Source organism: Staurois parvus, unplaced genomic scaffold (assembly GCF_062004578.1).
Source record: "Staurois parvus isolate SC_StPar_1 unplaced genomic scaffold, SC_StPar_1.0 ptg000224l, whole genome shotgun sequence".
Taxonomy (NCBI): Eukaryota; Metazoa; Chordata; class Amphibia; order Anura; family Ranidae; genus Staurois; species Staurois parvus.
The window spans coordinates 72,822-86,707 of NW_028318020.1; the positions used below are offsets into that span (position 1 = coordinate 72,822).

General features: G+C 44.6%; 1 protein-coding gene across 1 annotated transcript; it reads left to right on the forward strand.

The window, feature by feature from the left end:
* Positions 1 to 4,704: 4,704 nt before the first annotated feature.
* Positions 4,705 to 5,911, forward strand: LOC149460588 (uncharacterized). Its single transcript, XM_089679459.1, has 3 exons — positions 4,705 to 4,789; positions 4,902 to 4,999; positions 5,079 to 5,911. Exons 1-3 carry the CDS (start codon positions 4,705 to 4,707, stop codon positions 5,346 to 5,348), a joined length of 453 nt encoding a protein of 150 aa, XP_089535585.1. The 3' UTR covers positions 5,349 to 5,911.
* The last annotated feature ends 7,975 nt before the right edge of the window (positions 5,912 to 13,886 follow it).

The following is a 13,886-nucleotide window of genomic DNA, read 5'->3' on the forward strand; positions in this document are numbered from 1 at the left end:
CCTTTTGGCAGTCTGCACAACTCCACTCCACCAAGCTATGTAGAAGTCCCTGGATGGAATGAAGAGCTACTCCAAACGTGAACAATGTAACGTGAATGGAGTGTTCTGTGTAAAGTGTTGCAGCATTTCACAAGAGGAAGCAAACCAAGATTGGGAGTAGCTGCAGACAGCAAGCAGACAACTTCAATCTTTATGTATCCCAGCTTAGGATTGAAGGAGCTGGTTTACCTCTCGGAAACATGCAATCCTATCTGCTACAGTCCTAAAGCTGGACTTGCCAGAAAACACTTCGTTTGGACATTACCAGAAATTCCAGGTAAGCAAGATTGTCCAGTGCAGCTGGAGCTAGCAGAGTCCTGCAATGCTTTAGGGACATGCAGATCAGCTCCAACTGCAATGAAGAAGATTGCCGACCTGCAAAGGCTGAAGAAGGCACAACACAGGGCTCTGTCCAAGAGAAATAGAACATTTATTACCAACAATCAATAGAAAACTATAAAACATCATAAAAAATTGTAACTAAACTAAAATTGCTGCCTGAAATAGGCTCCAAGGCTGGGCTGGTCCTCGTCTGGTTCCACCTCCAGGGCTTGCTCCAGGACCTGGATCCAGCGGCACATCCAGCCCAGGAGGCCACGAATGTCAGGATCGGGGAACAATGTAGAAAAAGCCAAACAAAATGTATTATCTGTAATAAAAAAGGAGACAGACTTGCTTCACACAACAACAGCATGGAATGCTTGTCTACCTTTGTCCATTATCCTGAAAGCACTCTATGCTGTTGTCACCTCATAATTGGAACACAGAACTTACATTTCTTGCCTGGATGATATCATGGCCCAAGGAGTGAGCTTGGAATCCTTAGTCCTAGATTACCCGCTTCCCACCCGCAATGTACTGTGGCCAGGCGGCAGCTACAGGCAAAGCAATGTACTTGTACGTCACTCTGGCTGTACTAACACAGGAGGAACACTGCACACCCGAGCCGGCACACAGCACTCCCCTCCCCCGACTGCTGTGTCTGGTGGATACAGCGGAATGAAGATCCCAGTGATTGTGACCCGGTGATCATGTGATCTCTAGGTGATCCAATGTAAGCAGCTGTTATGAATCAATCTCATTCATAACAGCTCTGCTTCTCCTCCTAGTGAGCTGTGATTGGCCCACAGCTGTCACATGATACATGGGGCCAATCACAGCATCCTATACCATGTGACCAGCTCCAACCAATCACAGATCATTATCTTGAGCTGTCAAAAAGCTAACTCACTGATGACAGTTGATGAATGAGTTCAATTCTGACAGCAAGCTTTGCATTGCAGGAGAAATGATCATTATTTCTCCTGCAAAGAAAAGTGTGGAAAAAAATCCCTTATCACCCCTCCCCCCCACAGTAGTACAATGGTTACTATGGTAACATCCTACTATTCTGATAAAAGTATTTAAAAAAAAAAAGTTAAATACCATATTGAGAATTTTGTTTTAAAAATTTGTTAAGGATTTTTTTTTTAACTGCTTGCCAACCACTTACCCGAATTTTGTGGGCGAGCAGCAGCTCTTGGCAAAGTGGCGTAATCTGCATCACTTCCTGTTTTGGGGTGTCAATGCACCTGCGCCCCCCACTGCCCCCCCGGTCAGTCCAGGGAGAGAAGAGAGAACACGGCACCGAGTAAAAGCACCACTACATTGTACACACACGTTAGATTAGCACATTTAACCCTTTGATGGCCCCGTCACCCAGCCAGTGCCATTAGTACAGTGTCAGTATATAGAATGTATCACTGATCTCTGTATTCCTGCCACTAGTGACATCACATAGTGTCAGGGTCAGTAAGCCCCTCCCAGCCAGGGTCAGCTGGCGTTAGATTGGCCGCACACTGTGGCACTCACGCTATAGGTCGCTGATCACCGCCATTACTAGTATAGTGTTTGTATGGATCAATATATTGATCATGAACAGAACTATACTAGTGCCGGCTTTGTATAGTGTCCCCAATACTCAGTGTTAGCCGGATCGGCCCGGTCACTGCCAGCACTAGTGTTCAGCCCCTCCACTGTTCTTCACAGAAGATTTGTACCAATTGTGGGCCAAGGCAATTTATACACCACAATACATGGCCGCCACCCAAATTCAGCTCTTGTCACACAATTCACATGGAACTCTATCACCGTTTATGAAATTAAAACATTTTTGGGCCGAACCCCCAACATGGACATTACAGAAAAGAATGAATTGCAGTCATATTGGTCCGCAGACCCGATTCATCGTATGTCCGTGTTCTCTGCTGGTACATATATGTCCAACATGGACCAGCAATGTACTGGAACGTCGCTGGACTTGGAGTGGTTATACCGGGAGGATGCTTGCAGCTACAGGCATCATTCTAGTGCTGGTTTATTAGCTGGTGGGCGGCTTTCATGTAAAAGTAATCCTAGTGGCCAATTAGCTGCAGAATTGTTTTTACAAACAGCGAGATGGGACATCATTTTACATGATTTCCTATAGCAGCAAATCTGATGAGATGAATGAAGTGGGTGTAAAGTGGAAGCAGTGGATCTGCAGGGAGCAGCATCTTGAGCACAAAGCACTTTATGTTGTGGATGGATTTGCACACGGTTCAGTTTCCTTCATTTATTGATAAACCCCATAAGACCAATGAAGTGGGTGTAAAGTGGAAGCAGTGGATGTGCAGAGAATAGGATTTGGAGCCCCGAGCTCTTTATCTCTGAATGTCTCCACATATTTGTAGTGTATTTGTGATGATTTCTGTGCACACACAATAGGACAGCGCTGTGACACATAATGCTCTTCTAGATGACAGGGAATCCTTCCCTTTGTTACAGCAGCAGTCCGCTAGAAGGTTTTTGTAGGTTTGGAGTTGTTACACATAGCGTGGGTTTTATCCATTTATAGTGATGACATCATTGCCCAAATCTGGGGGTCACCAGCCATTTCCACCCTTTACTCCCAGCTGGGGGGCTTTGTATCCATATACCAGATGTTCTACAGGACTAAATCTGCAATCAATGTTACTGCAAAATCAAAGGGGCCAAAACCCCTCCCCCGAGCAGTCATATATTTCTGTTCCCCTTGGTGGGAGTGGAGGTGACCCCTCTATAAGGATCTACAGTCCATACACACCCAGCACAAGGCCGGGGTCACACTACCAGACGCTTCTCGGGGCTGCAGTTCCTCTGAGCTCCACAAGGTGGGGATCTCACTTCTACCCAGACAGGAAGTCTATATGGAAGACACACAGGAAGTGATGTCAGGTACAGACAGGAAGTGATGTCAGGTACAGACAGGAAGTGATGTCAGGTACAGACAGGAAGTGATTTCAGGTACAGACAGGACGTTCCAGGGGAGAGGTGAATCAGGAAGAAGTAGAGAGGTGACATTCCTGGATCTGGCAGCAGAGGAGGTAATACGTAGATGAACCCCTTCAGGGGGAGGAGTTGATGATAATATATTTGCTCCCAAAGCTGGCCTACATGGTTCAGTTTTATCGTTCAGCCAGCGGGATGACCATAAAAACTGAAGTGATTCCCCCATCCACACATTGGAGGTGGAGGGGGGAATCCTCCCCGCTGCACTCTTGTATTTTGACAATGGAGGGACTCCTCCGCTCTCAGAATACACAGATCAGCACTGAAGCTATTGGCTGCAGCCGCTGGGGGAGTGGCTTTTATCCGGCAGTGGCCACGCATGGATGGAAATGTGAGCGATCCCTGCTGAACCAGCTGAATTTCCATGGATCTATGGTCACCTTCAGTGACTTCCTCCCCTCCCCCTCATCTCCTTCATGATGGAAGTCATGCTGAGATCATCTCCCATTGGCTGAGCAATATTCTCATTTGTCTCTCAGCTCCTTCTTGCTATTCCTCGTCCTGCCTGTTGTTTCCTTGGATTGATTTTCTGTGTAGTGACCCCGGCTTGGTCTCTTGGATGCGCTCGTCTGTTGCTTGCCCTGACCTTTCTCCTGATTCCTGGATCTCCTCCTCATCTCTCCTCCATATCCTCTTACACAGCTTTTCTCCACACCTGCAGTGACCCTGGGGGGAGGAAACTTGGCACCAGCACGCCGCCAAATCCATCCCCACCATTAGGGGCTCTGGAGACAATTGTCTGCTATTTACACTCCGTTCCTCCGCACGTCACCTGATCACATGACAGCTTACTTCCACAGATTCCGGACAGATTTCTGGATGGTAAAGGTCAAAGGTCACTCTTCAGTTTAGGAGAGGTAGGACACACATGTTGGTCCTGCGTTGTATGTAATGACATCAGAATGCTGCAACAAGCCTATACCCTGCGTAGTGTGGGGGTCCTGTGGGGGGAAATTATACCTCAGCCTGAAGTGGGGCTTTAATAAAATGGAGACCTGAATGGAGAGGTGAGGAGGATTCTGGGAATATCATTTGATGTGACTATTTGTGTTCAGATGTAGAGTTTTCCTCCTGTGAAGTCTGGAGATCATATGACATCACATTGCCTCCACCTCCCTCCCTGATAGAAGAGAGAAAGAAGAAGAAGATTCTAGAAGTCACCAGAGAGATCACTGAGCTGCTGACAGGAGAGGTGAGCGGTGCCGGGAATTCTGGGACATTCTCCAGTAACAGACAAGGGATGTGTCTGGATGGTGACTGTATCATTGTGTGTGTCAGGTTCCTATAAGGTGTCAGGGTGTCACTGTCTATTTCTCCATGGAGGAGTGGGAGTATTTAGAAGGACACAAGGACCTCTACAAGGACGTCATGATGGACAATCAGCCGCCCCTCACATCACCGGGTAAGAGGAGACTTTATTGTAAAGGAGAGAGCAGTACGGAGGATCCACCTAGATCCCCCATCATCTGATAAACACAAACAATGGATTCAGTCAGTGTGTGTGTTTCCTACAGATGGATCCAGTCATGGGAACCCACCAGAGACATGTCCCCGTCCTCTGTATTCCCGGGATTCCACACAGGAAGGTCACACCATCCCTCACCATCATCAGGTAGATGATGACAATTATTGGTAGTTGTGATTTATACACAGCATGTTTGTTACAATGAATGTTTTATTATATCTTTCAGAGTGGAAACCTCGATGATTATATTATTGTTGTTAAAGAAGAGTATAAAGAGGAGGATGAGGAGTATGGAGTGATGGAGGAGTTTTCAGAAGGACACAAGGATATGATGGAGCCACCTAATACCAGGAACCCACCAGAGAGATGTCCCCGTCCTCTGTATTCCCGGGATTCCACACAGGAAGATCACACCATCCCTCACTATTACAAGGTTGGGGGGATGGAGCATCTAGAACATGGACTTGTAGAGACAATGTGTGGATTTTGTATGTGATGTCACAATAATGAAACTCATATTTTACAGGTGACCTCTTCTATCTTTCTCCTGGTTTAGGGTGAAGATCTGATAGATATAAAAGTTGAGGTGAAAGCAGAAGAAGAAGAGGCGTATGTGAGGGATGATCAGCAGTCTATGGAGGAGGATGGAATAACGGGGACATTTATAGAGGAGGACACTCCTACAGAGATCAGCACAGGTGGGTCATGAACACTAAATCCATTCCTCCACCCATACTGCTCACTGATTGGTCCAGAGTAGGGCGGGGACTGGGTGATATCAGCCTGTAATCCCCTGGTCACTTTCCTGAGCTGTGTTCCCCGTCCTGTATTCCTGGATTTCTCTCGGATAATCTTCCTTCTCTGTGCTGCAGACACAATTTATGTATCTAGACTGGATTTATGGAGATTCTGGGGCTCAGCTGGCAGCAAAATGTGGATTTTCAGCCTAGTCATTGCTAGGATTCAACCTATGTCTGTAGCCCTTAAATGTCTTCGGTAATTTCTGCCCTCTGAGCTCAGGAGAAATAAAGCTCCGGACACCGAAGTGTGCAAACTAAATCTCTGAAAGTTTAATGCATGCTATCAGGTTTTACAAATTCAGAATTACGAATGATATATTGTAATGACCAATGATATATTGCACTCTTATCAAGAGAGATAACAACCACAAATGACTGAAGACCTCCATATAAGGCAGTTCTGTTTCTACAGAATAATAACTGAATTCATGAAACAAAGAGTTGTTACAAGTGACATATAAACACAAAACTAACTTGCTCACACATCTACAATGGAGGCATTAAACACAATGGATGTCAATTAATAAGACATTTTTCCTTACAGTTCCTCCTTTTGTCACGTAGTAACAACACATCAAATTTCACAGTTATTGTTTCTAATATGCATCCTGATTCACAAAAGAACTTGTTAAAAATGCACATGCAAAATTTAGCAGCAACATAAAACATAACTATTAGAAAAAAACATAATGAAATCAGCATGTGTACTTTCTTAAACCATCCAAAAAAATCTCCAAAACTTCCCAACCCTTTAAAAGGGTTCCAGCCATCTTCAGCTATGGATGGAGCTGGGGCTTGTAAAGCATTTACCTGGTCTCTATGATTCTCAATGACTTCATAGTAGTCTGGGATCCCAGCAGACGTGTTATGTATCCATGTACAACACTCATAGTCAGTAGTAGACTCACACAGCCCGGCCATCTTCAGCTATGGATGGAGCTGGAGCTTGTAAAGCATTTACCTGGTCTCTATGACTCTCAATGACTTCATAGTAGTCTGGGATCCCAGCAGACGTATTATGTATCCATGTACAACACTCATAGTCAGTAGTAGACTCACACAGCCCGGTCATCTTCAGCTATGGATGGAGCTGGGGCTTGTAAAGCATTTACCTGGTCTCTGTGATTCTCAATGACTTCATAGTAGTCTGGGATCCCAGCAGACGTGTTATGTATCCATGTACAACACTCATAGTCAGTAGTAGACTCACACAGCCCGGTCATCTTCAGCTATGGATGGAGCTGGAGCTTGTAAAGCATTTACCTGGTCTCTATGACTCTCAATGACTTCATAGTAGTCTGGGATCCCAGCAGACGTATTATGTATCCATGTACAACACTCATAGTCAGTAGTAGACTCACACAGCCCGGTCAATGCTGCTTCCAGTTGTTCTATTCCCATTTCATTCATGAGTACCTGTTTTCTTCATGCCCGTAGTTCAACATTCACAAGACTTACTTCTAGTTGTGTTTCATTTATAATCTGATCCATAATAAGTGAATAATTATTTAACCTTCTCCCCAATTCTATCCCCACCCAGTCCATGCAGGAACCATGGCCAGGCTTGGTCTTCTGTTTTATACAAGTCCCTCTCATGCCTACATTTCATAGGATATCAGGGATGACTACTAGCCAGTAAAGCATCACTGTGTGTCCCCCCATGACATCCATTACTGGTACCAAGGTGGCTAAGTAACACCATCCTTCCTGTCCTTGGGGGGTCCATGGATAACAAGTTTTCCCACAACATACCTGGACTCCTTCAGTAAAATCTACTGATTGATCTTTCCATACTTGACTTACATTTGGGTTAGGGTAACCAACTAAAGCTGGTTAATGAAAACTCGCCCTACTCCATAGTATTTCCTGTGGGATGCATTGTTAGGAATGTTTTCTATGTATTTTCCATCCATTCTTAGTAGTGTTTACTTGTACAAAGTCACCGTCCTCAGGTGCTTCCCAGTGACATTAAGTTTAGACTGACTACAACATTCTTCTTCATTTGATTTGCTGCCTCAATGAAAACACCATTCAGGTTCCATCATAACTCCCAACACTTCAGATTTCAGCCTTGTAGTAACATTTGTGAGGATAATACTCAGATTACCAATAAACATTGACGTCACATTTTTTGGTGCCGCATACAAAGGAATGTTCATAGTTTCGGGGTGGAGTATACTGCAAACCCAACAACTCTTGAATCCCGAGAGCTTGGCATACCTATACTTACATTTCAATAGTGACATATTCTCAGTCAATGATCTTTTCTGCTGCTTTTTTATTAGTCCGCTGTCATTTACAGTCTTCATGTTGTGGCCACAGATTGGTGGCCATTCTTCTGGATGATAATAACAGTGACTAGCCCAGTAAGCCACTGAAACACTTATCACTGAGAGACAACCAAAAGATAGTTCTTCCAGGCTGTCTCTGGATGAAGCAGCATTCTGGAGATTGAAGAACACTGGTAGGTCTGTCTCCTTTACCTGTTCCATCTGTTGCTCCTGGTTCCTTGGAGGTTCCTTGGAGGTTCCGGGATCCTCTTTACTCTAGAAGCATGTATCCAGACGTTGGAATCAGCAGTCAGAACTGCGGTTCTCATCACATGGTATGGTAGTTTCTTCGTATGGCGGATCTGTGGTCTTGTGTTTGTGAAGATCCTTAACCAATACCCATCTCCTGGCTTGTACGGGTGGGTTGGATCATCTGTGGGAAGAGGGAACGAGAGAGAGACATCACCATATACATTTGAAACTCTAAAAATTAGAATATCGTGCAAAAGTTCATTTATTTCAGTGCAGCAACTTAAAAGGTGAAACTAATATATGAGACTCATTACATGCAAAGCAAGATAGTTCAAGCCGTGATTTGTCATCATTGTGATGATTATGGCTTACAGCTCATGAAAACCCCAAATCCACAATCTCAGAAAATTAGAATATTGTGAAAAGGTGGAATAATCTCGGCTCAAAGTGTCCCACTCTAATCAGATCATTCAGCCATAACACCTGCAAAGGGTTCCTGATCCTTTAAATGGTCTCTCAGTCTGGTTCAGTAGGAATCCCAATCATGGGAAAGACTGCTGACCTGACACCATCACTGACACCCTCCATAAGGAGGGAAAGCCTCAAAAGGTAATTCCAAAAGAAGTTGGATGTTCCCAAAGTGCTGTATCAAAGCACATTAATAGAAAGTTAAGTGGAAGGGAAAAGTGTTGAAGAAAAAGGTGCACAAGCAGCAGGGATGACCGCAGCCTGGAGAGGATTGTCAGGAAAAGGATATTCAAAAGGGTTGGGGACTTTCACAAGGAGTGGACTGAAGCTGGAGTCAGTGCATCAAGAGCCACCACACACAGACGGATCCTGGACATGGGCTTCAAATGTCGTATTCCTCTTGTCAAGCCGCTCCTGAACAACAAACAATGTCAGAAGCGTCTTACCTGGGCTAAAGAAAAACAGGCCTTGTCTGTTGCTCAGTGGTCCAAAGTCCTCTTTTCTGATGAGAACAACTTTTACATCTCATTTGGATACCAAGGACCCCGAGTATGGAGGAAGAATGGAGAGGCCCAAGGACCCAGAGTATGGAGGAAGAATGGAGAGGCCCAAGGACCCAGAGTATGGAGGAAGAATGGAGAGGCCCAAGGACCCCGAGTATGGAGGAAGAATGGAGAGGCCCAAGGACCCCGAGTATGGAGGAAGAATGGAGAGGCACACACTGCAAGATGCTTGAAGTCCAGTGTGAAGTTTCCACAGTCTGTGTTGATTTGGGGAGCCATGTCATCTGCTGGTGCTGGTGTTGCCAAGAGAAAGATGAGAGACATGAGACCGAACAATGCAGAAGAGCTGAAGGCCGCTATTGAAGCATCCTGGTCTTCCATAACACCTCAGCAGTGCCACAGGCTGATAGCTTCCATACCACGCCACATTGAGGCAGTAATTGCTGCAAAAGGGGCCCAAACCAAGTCCTGAGTACATATGCAGCTTCTACTTTTCAGAGGTGCGATATTGTTCTATGTACAATCCGTGTTTTATTGATTGCATGGAATATTCTCATTTTCTGAGATTGTGGATTTGGGGTTTTCATGAGCTGTAAGTCATAATCATCACAATGATGACAAATCACGGCTTGAACTATCTTGCTTTGCATGGAATGAGTCTCATATTAGTTTCACCTTTTAAGTTGCTGCACTGAAATAAATTAACTTTTGCACCATATTCTCATTTTTCAAGTTTTACCTGTACACCATTCAGCACCCTAATCAATTCCTGCACATATCTTTCCGGGATTAATTCTAAATCACCTGACATAACTACCAAAGGACCTCTTGTCCAGGGGGTGGGGAATGGCCTGTCCATAAGAATTTCAAAGGGGGAAAGCTTGGTGCCTTTATGTGGTGTCATCCTTCATCTCAGCCAGAACAGCTGGCAAGTACGCTTCCCATCCCTTCAATGTCCCCCCCTGTTGCCTTCCTTAGTTTTTCCTTCAGGGTCCTATTTGCCCGTCCTACCTGACCGGAACTCTGTGTGGTAGAATATGTGGAACTTCCAGTCAATGCTCATCAGTTTGGCTACCTGTTGTGTAACCTTTGATGTAAATGCTGGTCCTTTGTCTGATTCTATACTGACCAGACATCCCCATCGAGGGATGATTTCTTTGCAAAGGATTTTAGCAACGCTCCTTGCATCCTCTTTGTTACAAATGCTTTGGGCCAGCGACTAAAGCGATCCACTATCACCAGCAGAAACTTGCCTCGTCCACTATTAGGCATGTGTGTGAAATCAATTTGAAGTTCCTCAAATGGTCCACTAGGTGGCAATAGCTGATGATGTCTAACCTGATTGGGGTTTCCACCATTGTTTCTGATGCATGTAACACACGCCCTATTTGTTCTTGTGTCTGCTTAGTAAGATTTGGAACACACAATCTTTTCTTTATTTCATCTTTCACTACCTGCCAACCCCGATGTCCTATGCCATGGAACTGCGCTATAATGAGAGGAGCGCTGTGACGTGGGAGTCCTGGTATACCTCCTTTTGATATTAGACCATTTGCGTCTATATCAACCCTTTCTGCTGCCAGTATGCTACATCCTCTTCATTTCTGTATATTGCAGCTCCTTGAGAAGAGAATGTTCCGGTAACATAGGTGGATCTAAAATGGCCAATAGACATTTGTGAGTTTACAAGAGGTGTTGCTGTAGGGTGGCATTTTTAGCAGTGCAATCAGCAAATGCCTTGCCTTTGGCTACAAAATCAGAGGAAGATGTGTGTGCCTTACATCTAATTCCTGCAATGGACCTAGGTTTATGAATGGCTTCCAAAAGATTGTTTATTAGGTCCCAATGTGATACTCCTTTTCCATCTGCAGTGGAGAATCCCCTTCTCTGCCATATTTTACCAAAATCATGGACAACTCCAAAAGCATACGTAGAATCTGTGTAAACATTTACATCTCGATTCTCACAAAGTTCACAAGTCCTTGTTAGTGCAATCAATTCTGCAGCTTGGGCTGATTTGTGAGTGAGGGGTAATGCCTCCTGAACAATGTCAGGTAACTGGACCACTGCATACCCTGGTATAAAGGTATCATCAGAAGGTCTGGGACAAGAACCATCTACAAATATGTCCAGAGCTTCCGGAATGGGTGTTGTATGTCTATTCTGGGAGAGGTATCTTCATGTATGACCTGAACACAATCATGTTCCTCGGGTGGGTTGTCAGCTTGGGCTGATTTGTGAGTGAGGGGTAATGCCTCCTGAACAATGTCAGGTAACGGGACCACTGCATACCCTGGTATAAAGGTATCATCAGAAGGTCTGGAACAAGAACCATCTACAAATATGTCCAGAGCTTCCAGAATGGGTGTTGTATGTCTATTCTGGGAGAGGTATCTTCATGTATGACCTGAACACAATCATGTTCCTCGGGTGGGTTGTCAGTTTCACCGTTTATCCCTAGCAAATAATTTAACATAGCTAAGGGAGCTGAATTAGAACTTGCATATTTCACTTCCAAATTTGCAGTTGATGACAAAATCACTTGATATCCGCTTGCCCTTTGTGCTGTCATGTGCTATGTAGTGAGGTTCTTAAGGACATGTAGTACATGATGTGTGGTGTGAAGGATGGTTTTATGTCCCAGAGTCACACTCATTGAGTCTTCCACTGCCATGGCACAGACAGCCAGGGCTCTCAGACATGCCTGCATGTGTTGCACCGGACTTGGCACTACTTTTGAAAATAGGCTACTGGCCTCGTGTCCTCTATGATCCTGAGTGACCACAGCCACCATGGTTTTACAATTGTCATGAGCATACACATGAAAATCAATATTGTAATTCGCTAAACCCAGAGCAGAAGAGGAAACTAATGAGGACCTCAAGGTTTGGTAGGCATTGTTGGATTCTTCGTCCCACTTAATAAGGTCTGAAGCCTCAGCCTTAGTGTACTGCCTGACTATGTTGTCATAATGGGAGCAGTCAGGTATCCATTGGAGACAATAGTTGACTATGCCAAGGAAAGAGAGCAGTTACTTTTTAGTTTTTGGGCGGGGCAGACTCGTAATGGCTTGGATCCTGGACTGGCTCACCATTCTGGTGCCTTGTGACAGTGAATCCCAAGTAATCCACTGAAGTTTGACAATATTGTACCTTATGCCTTGCCACCTTGTGTCCCTCTGTACCCAGAAAATTTAACAGATATTCTGTCCTGCCTACAAGACTCCCTGTTGGGTGAACAAAGTAACAAGTCATCCACATACTGGAGTAACGTGGAACCATGGCGGGGTGCCCAACCCTTTAAGGTTTCTTGGAGGGCCATGGAATATACAGCCTGAGAATCCACATAGCCTTGGGGCAATCTGGCCCAGGTTAACTGTTTGTTGGCCAGAGTAAAACTTAACAGTAGTTGTGTCTCTTCGTCAATTGGGACAGAAAAAAATGCATTGCTTAAATCGATCACAGTATAATACTGCGTATCATGTGGAATGGAGGTAATCAATGAGGGCACATCTGGGACAATGGGTGCAATTGGAATAATGAGATTGGTAATGGCTCTGAGATCTTACACTAAACGGTACCATCAGCTCTCTTCACTGGATTTACCGGGGTGTTGTATGGGGAAACCACAGGTTTCAAAACACTTTTCTTGAGGAGCTTCTCTACTATTGGCGTGATACCATCAATCTCCTTGTGACAAAGGATACTGCTTTTGGTACACTGGACCAACTTCAGGTTTAAGCCTGGCCTTGTAAGTTGTACAGGGAATATACCCTACATGTAGCTTACTGTTGGTTCAGACTTCAGGCTTCACTTTGTCTAAATCTTCCATGCCCACAAAACAGTGAGATGACTCCATGTGCACCCCTCCCTTCTCACTTATCCTGATTGTGGCCTTGAATTTTCCCAACAGATCTCTGCCTAGCAAATTCACAGGGCATCTTGATATGATCTTGAAAGAATGTTTCACTATGGAACTTTTCCCGTGAGAATCAGAAACACACAAAGGGGGTGTCCCAGGTTTTGGCACATGTCCCAGTGATACCAATTGAAGGTTCACATTCTACTCTTGTTCCCTCATAATGATCCTCCCTTAAACTGGACCTGCTAGCTCCCGTGTCAATTAAGAAATCCATTTTTGTGCCATCGACCATTAGTGTAATTTGGGTCACTGATCATGGCTAGCAGTCAGTTGGGGGAATGCCAAAAAAGGTATAATCATAAATATACCTTCTTCATTGACTGCCATGATAACATTCATTTTACTAAGTAAATCTCTTCCTAACAGACTATCTGGGCAATCAGGGATTACAGTAAATTCATGCCAAATAATCTGTTCCTCCCTCTTTTGTCAGGGTCCCCTTGCACAAGCAAAGGGGAGTCTTAAAAGTTGGGAGAACTGCTCCACTAATTCCCACATAATTTTCTTCCTTTATAACTGAACGAGTTGAACCCGTGTCAACTACAAACGCTAATATTTTTCCTGCTACTCTTAGAACCATTAAAGGTTCCTGTTCAGGAGTATGTGAGACAACTGGACATGAAAGGGAGCTATTACCTTTGGGACAGATCTATTGTGGACCTTGGTTCTGCCAACTGATCGGGTACTTGACAAATGGATTTCTGCACTTTGTCTCCTGTGGTATGGATTTGTTCCCTCTAAGTTGTGGGCAATCCTTCTTCCAATGACCTTCCTGTCCACATATAAAACACCTGTCATCTTTGGGTCTCCCACCTCCTCT

Bases quoted from the DNA above. Each gene is read 5' to 3' on its own strand.
- LOC149460588 (XM_089679459.1), top strand. From the start codon at position 4,705: ATGGAGGAGTGGGAGTATTTAGAAGGACACAAGGACCTCTACAAGGAC. The intron at 4,790-4,901 runs GTAAGAGGAGAC...TGTTTCCTACAG, and splicing joins GCCGCCCCTCACATCACCGG to ATGGATCCAGTCATGGGAAC. The intron at 5,000-5,078 runs GTAGATGATGAC...TATATCTTTCAG, and splicing joins CCATCCCTCACCATCATCAG to AGTGGAAACCTCGATGATTA.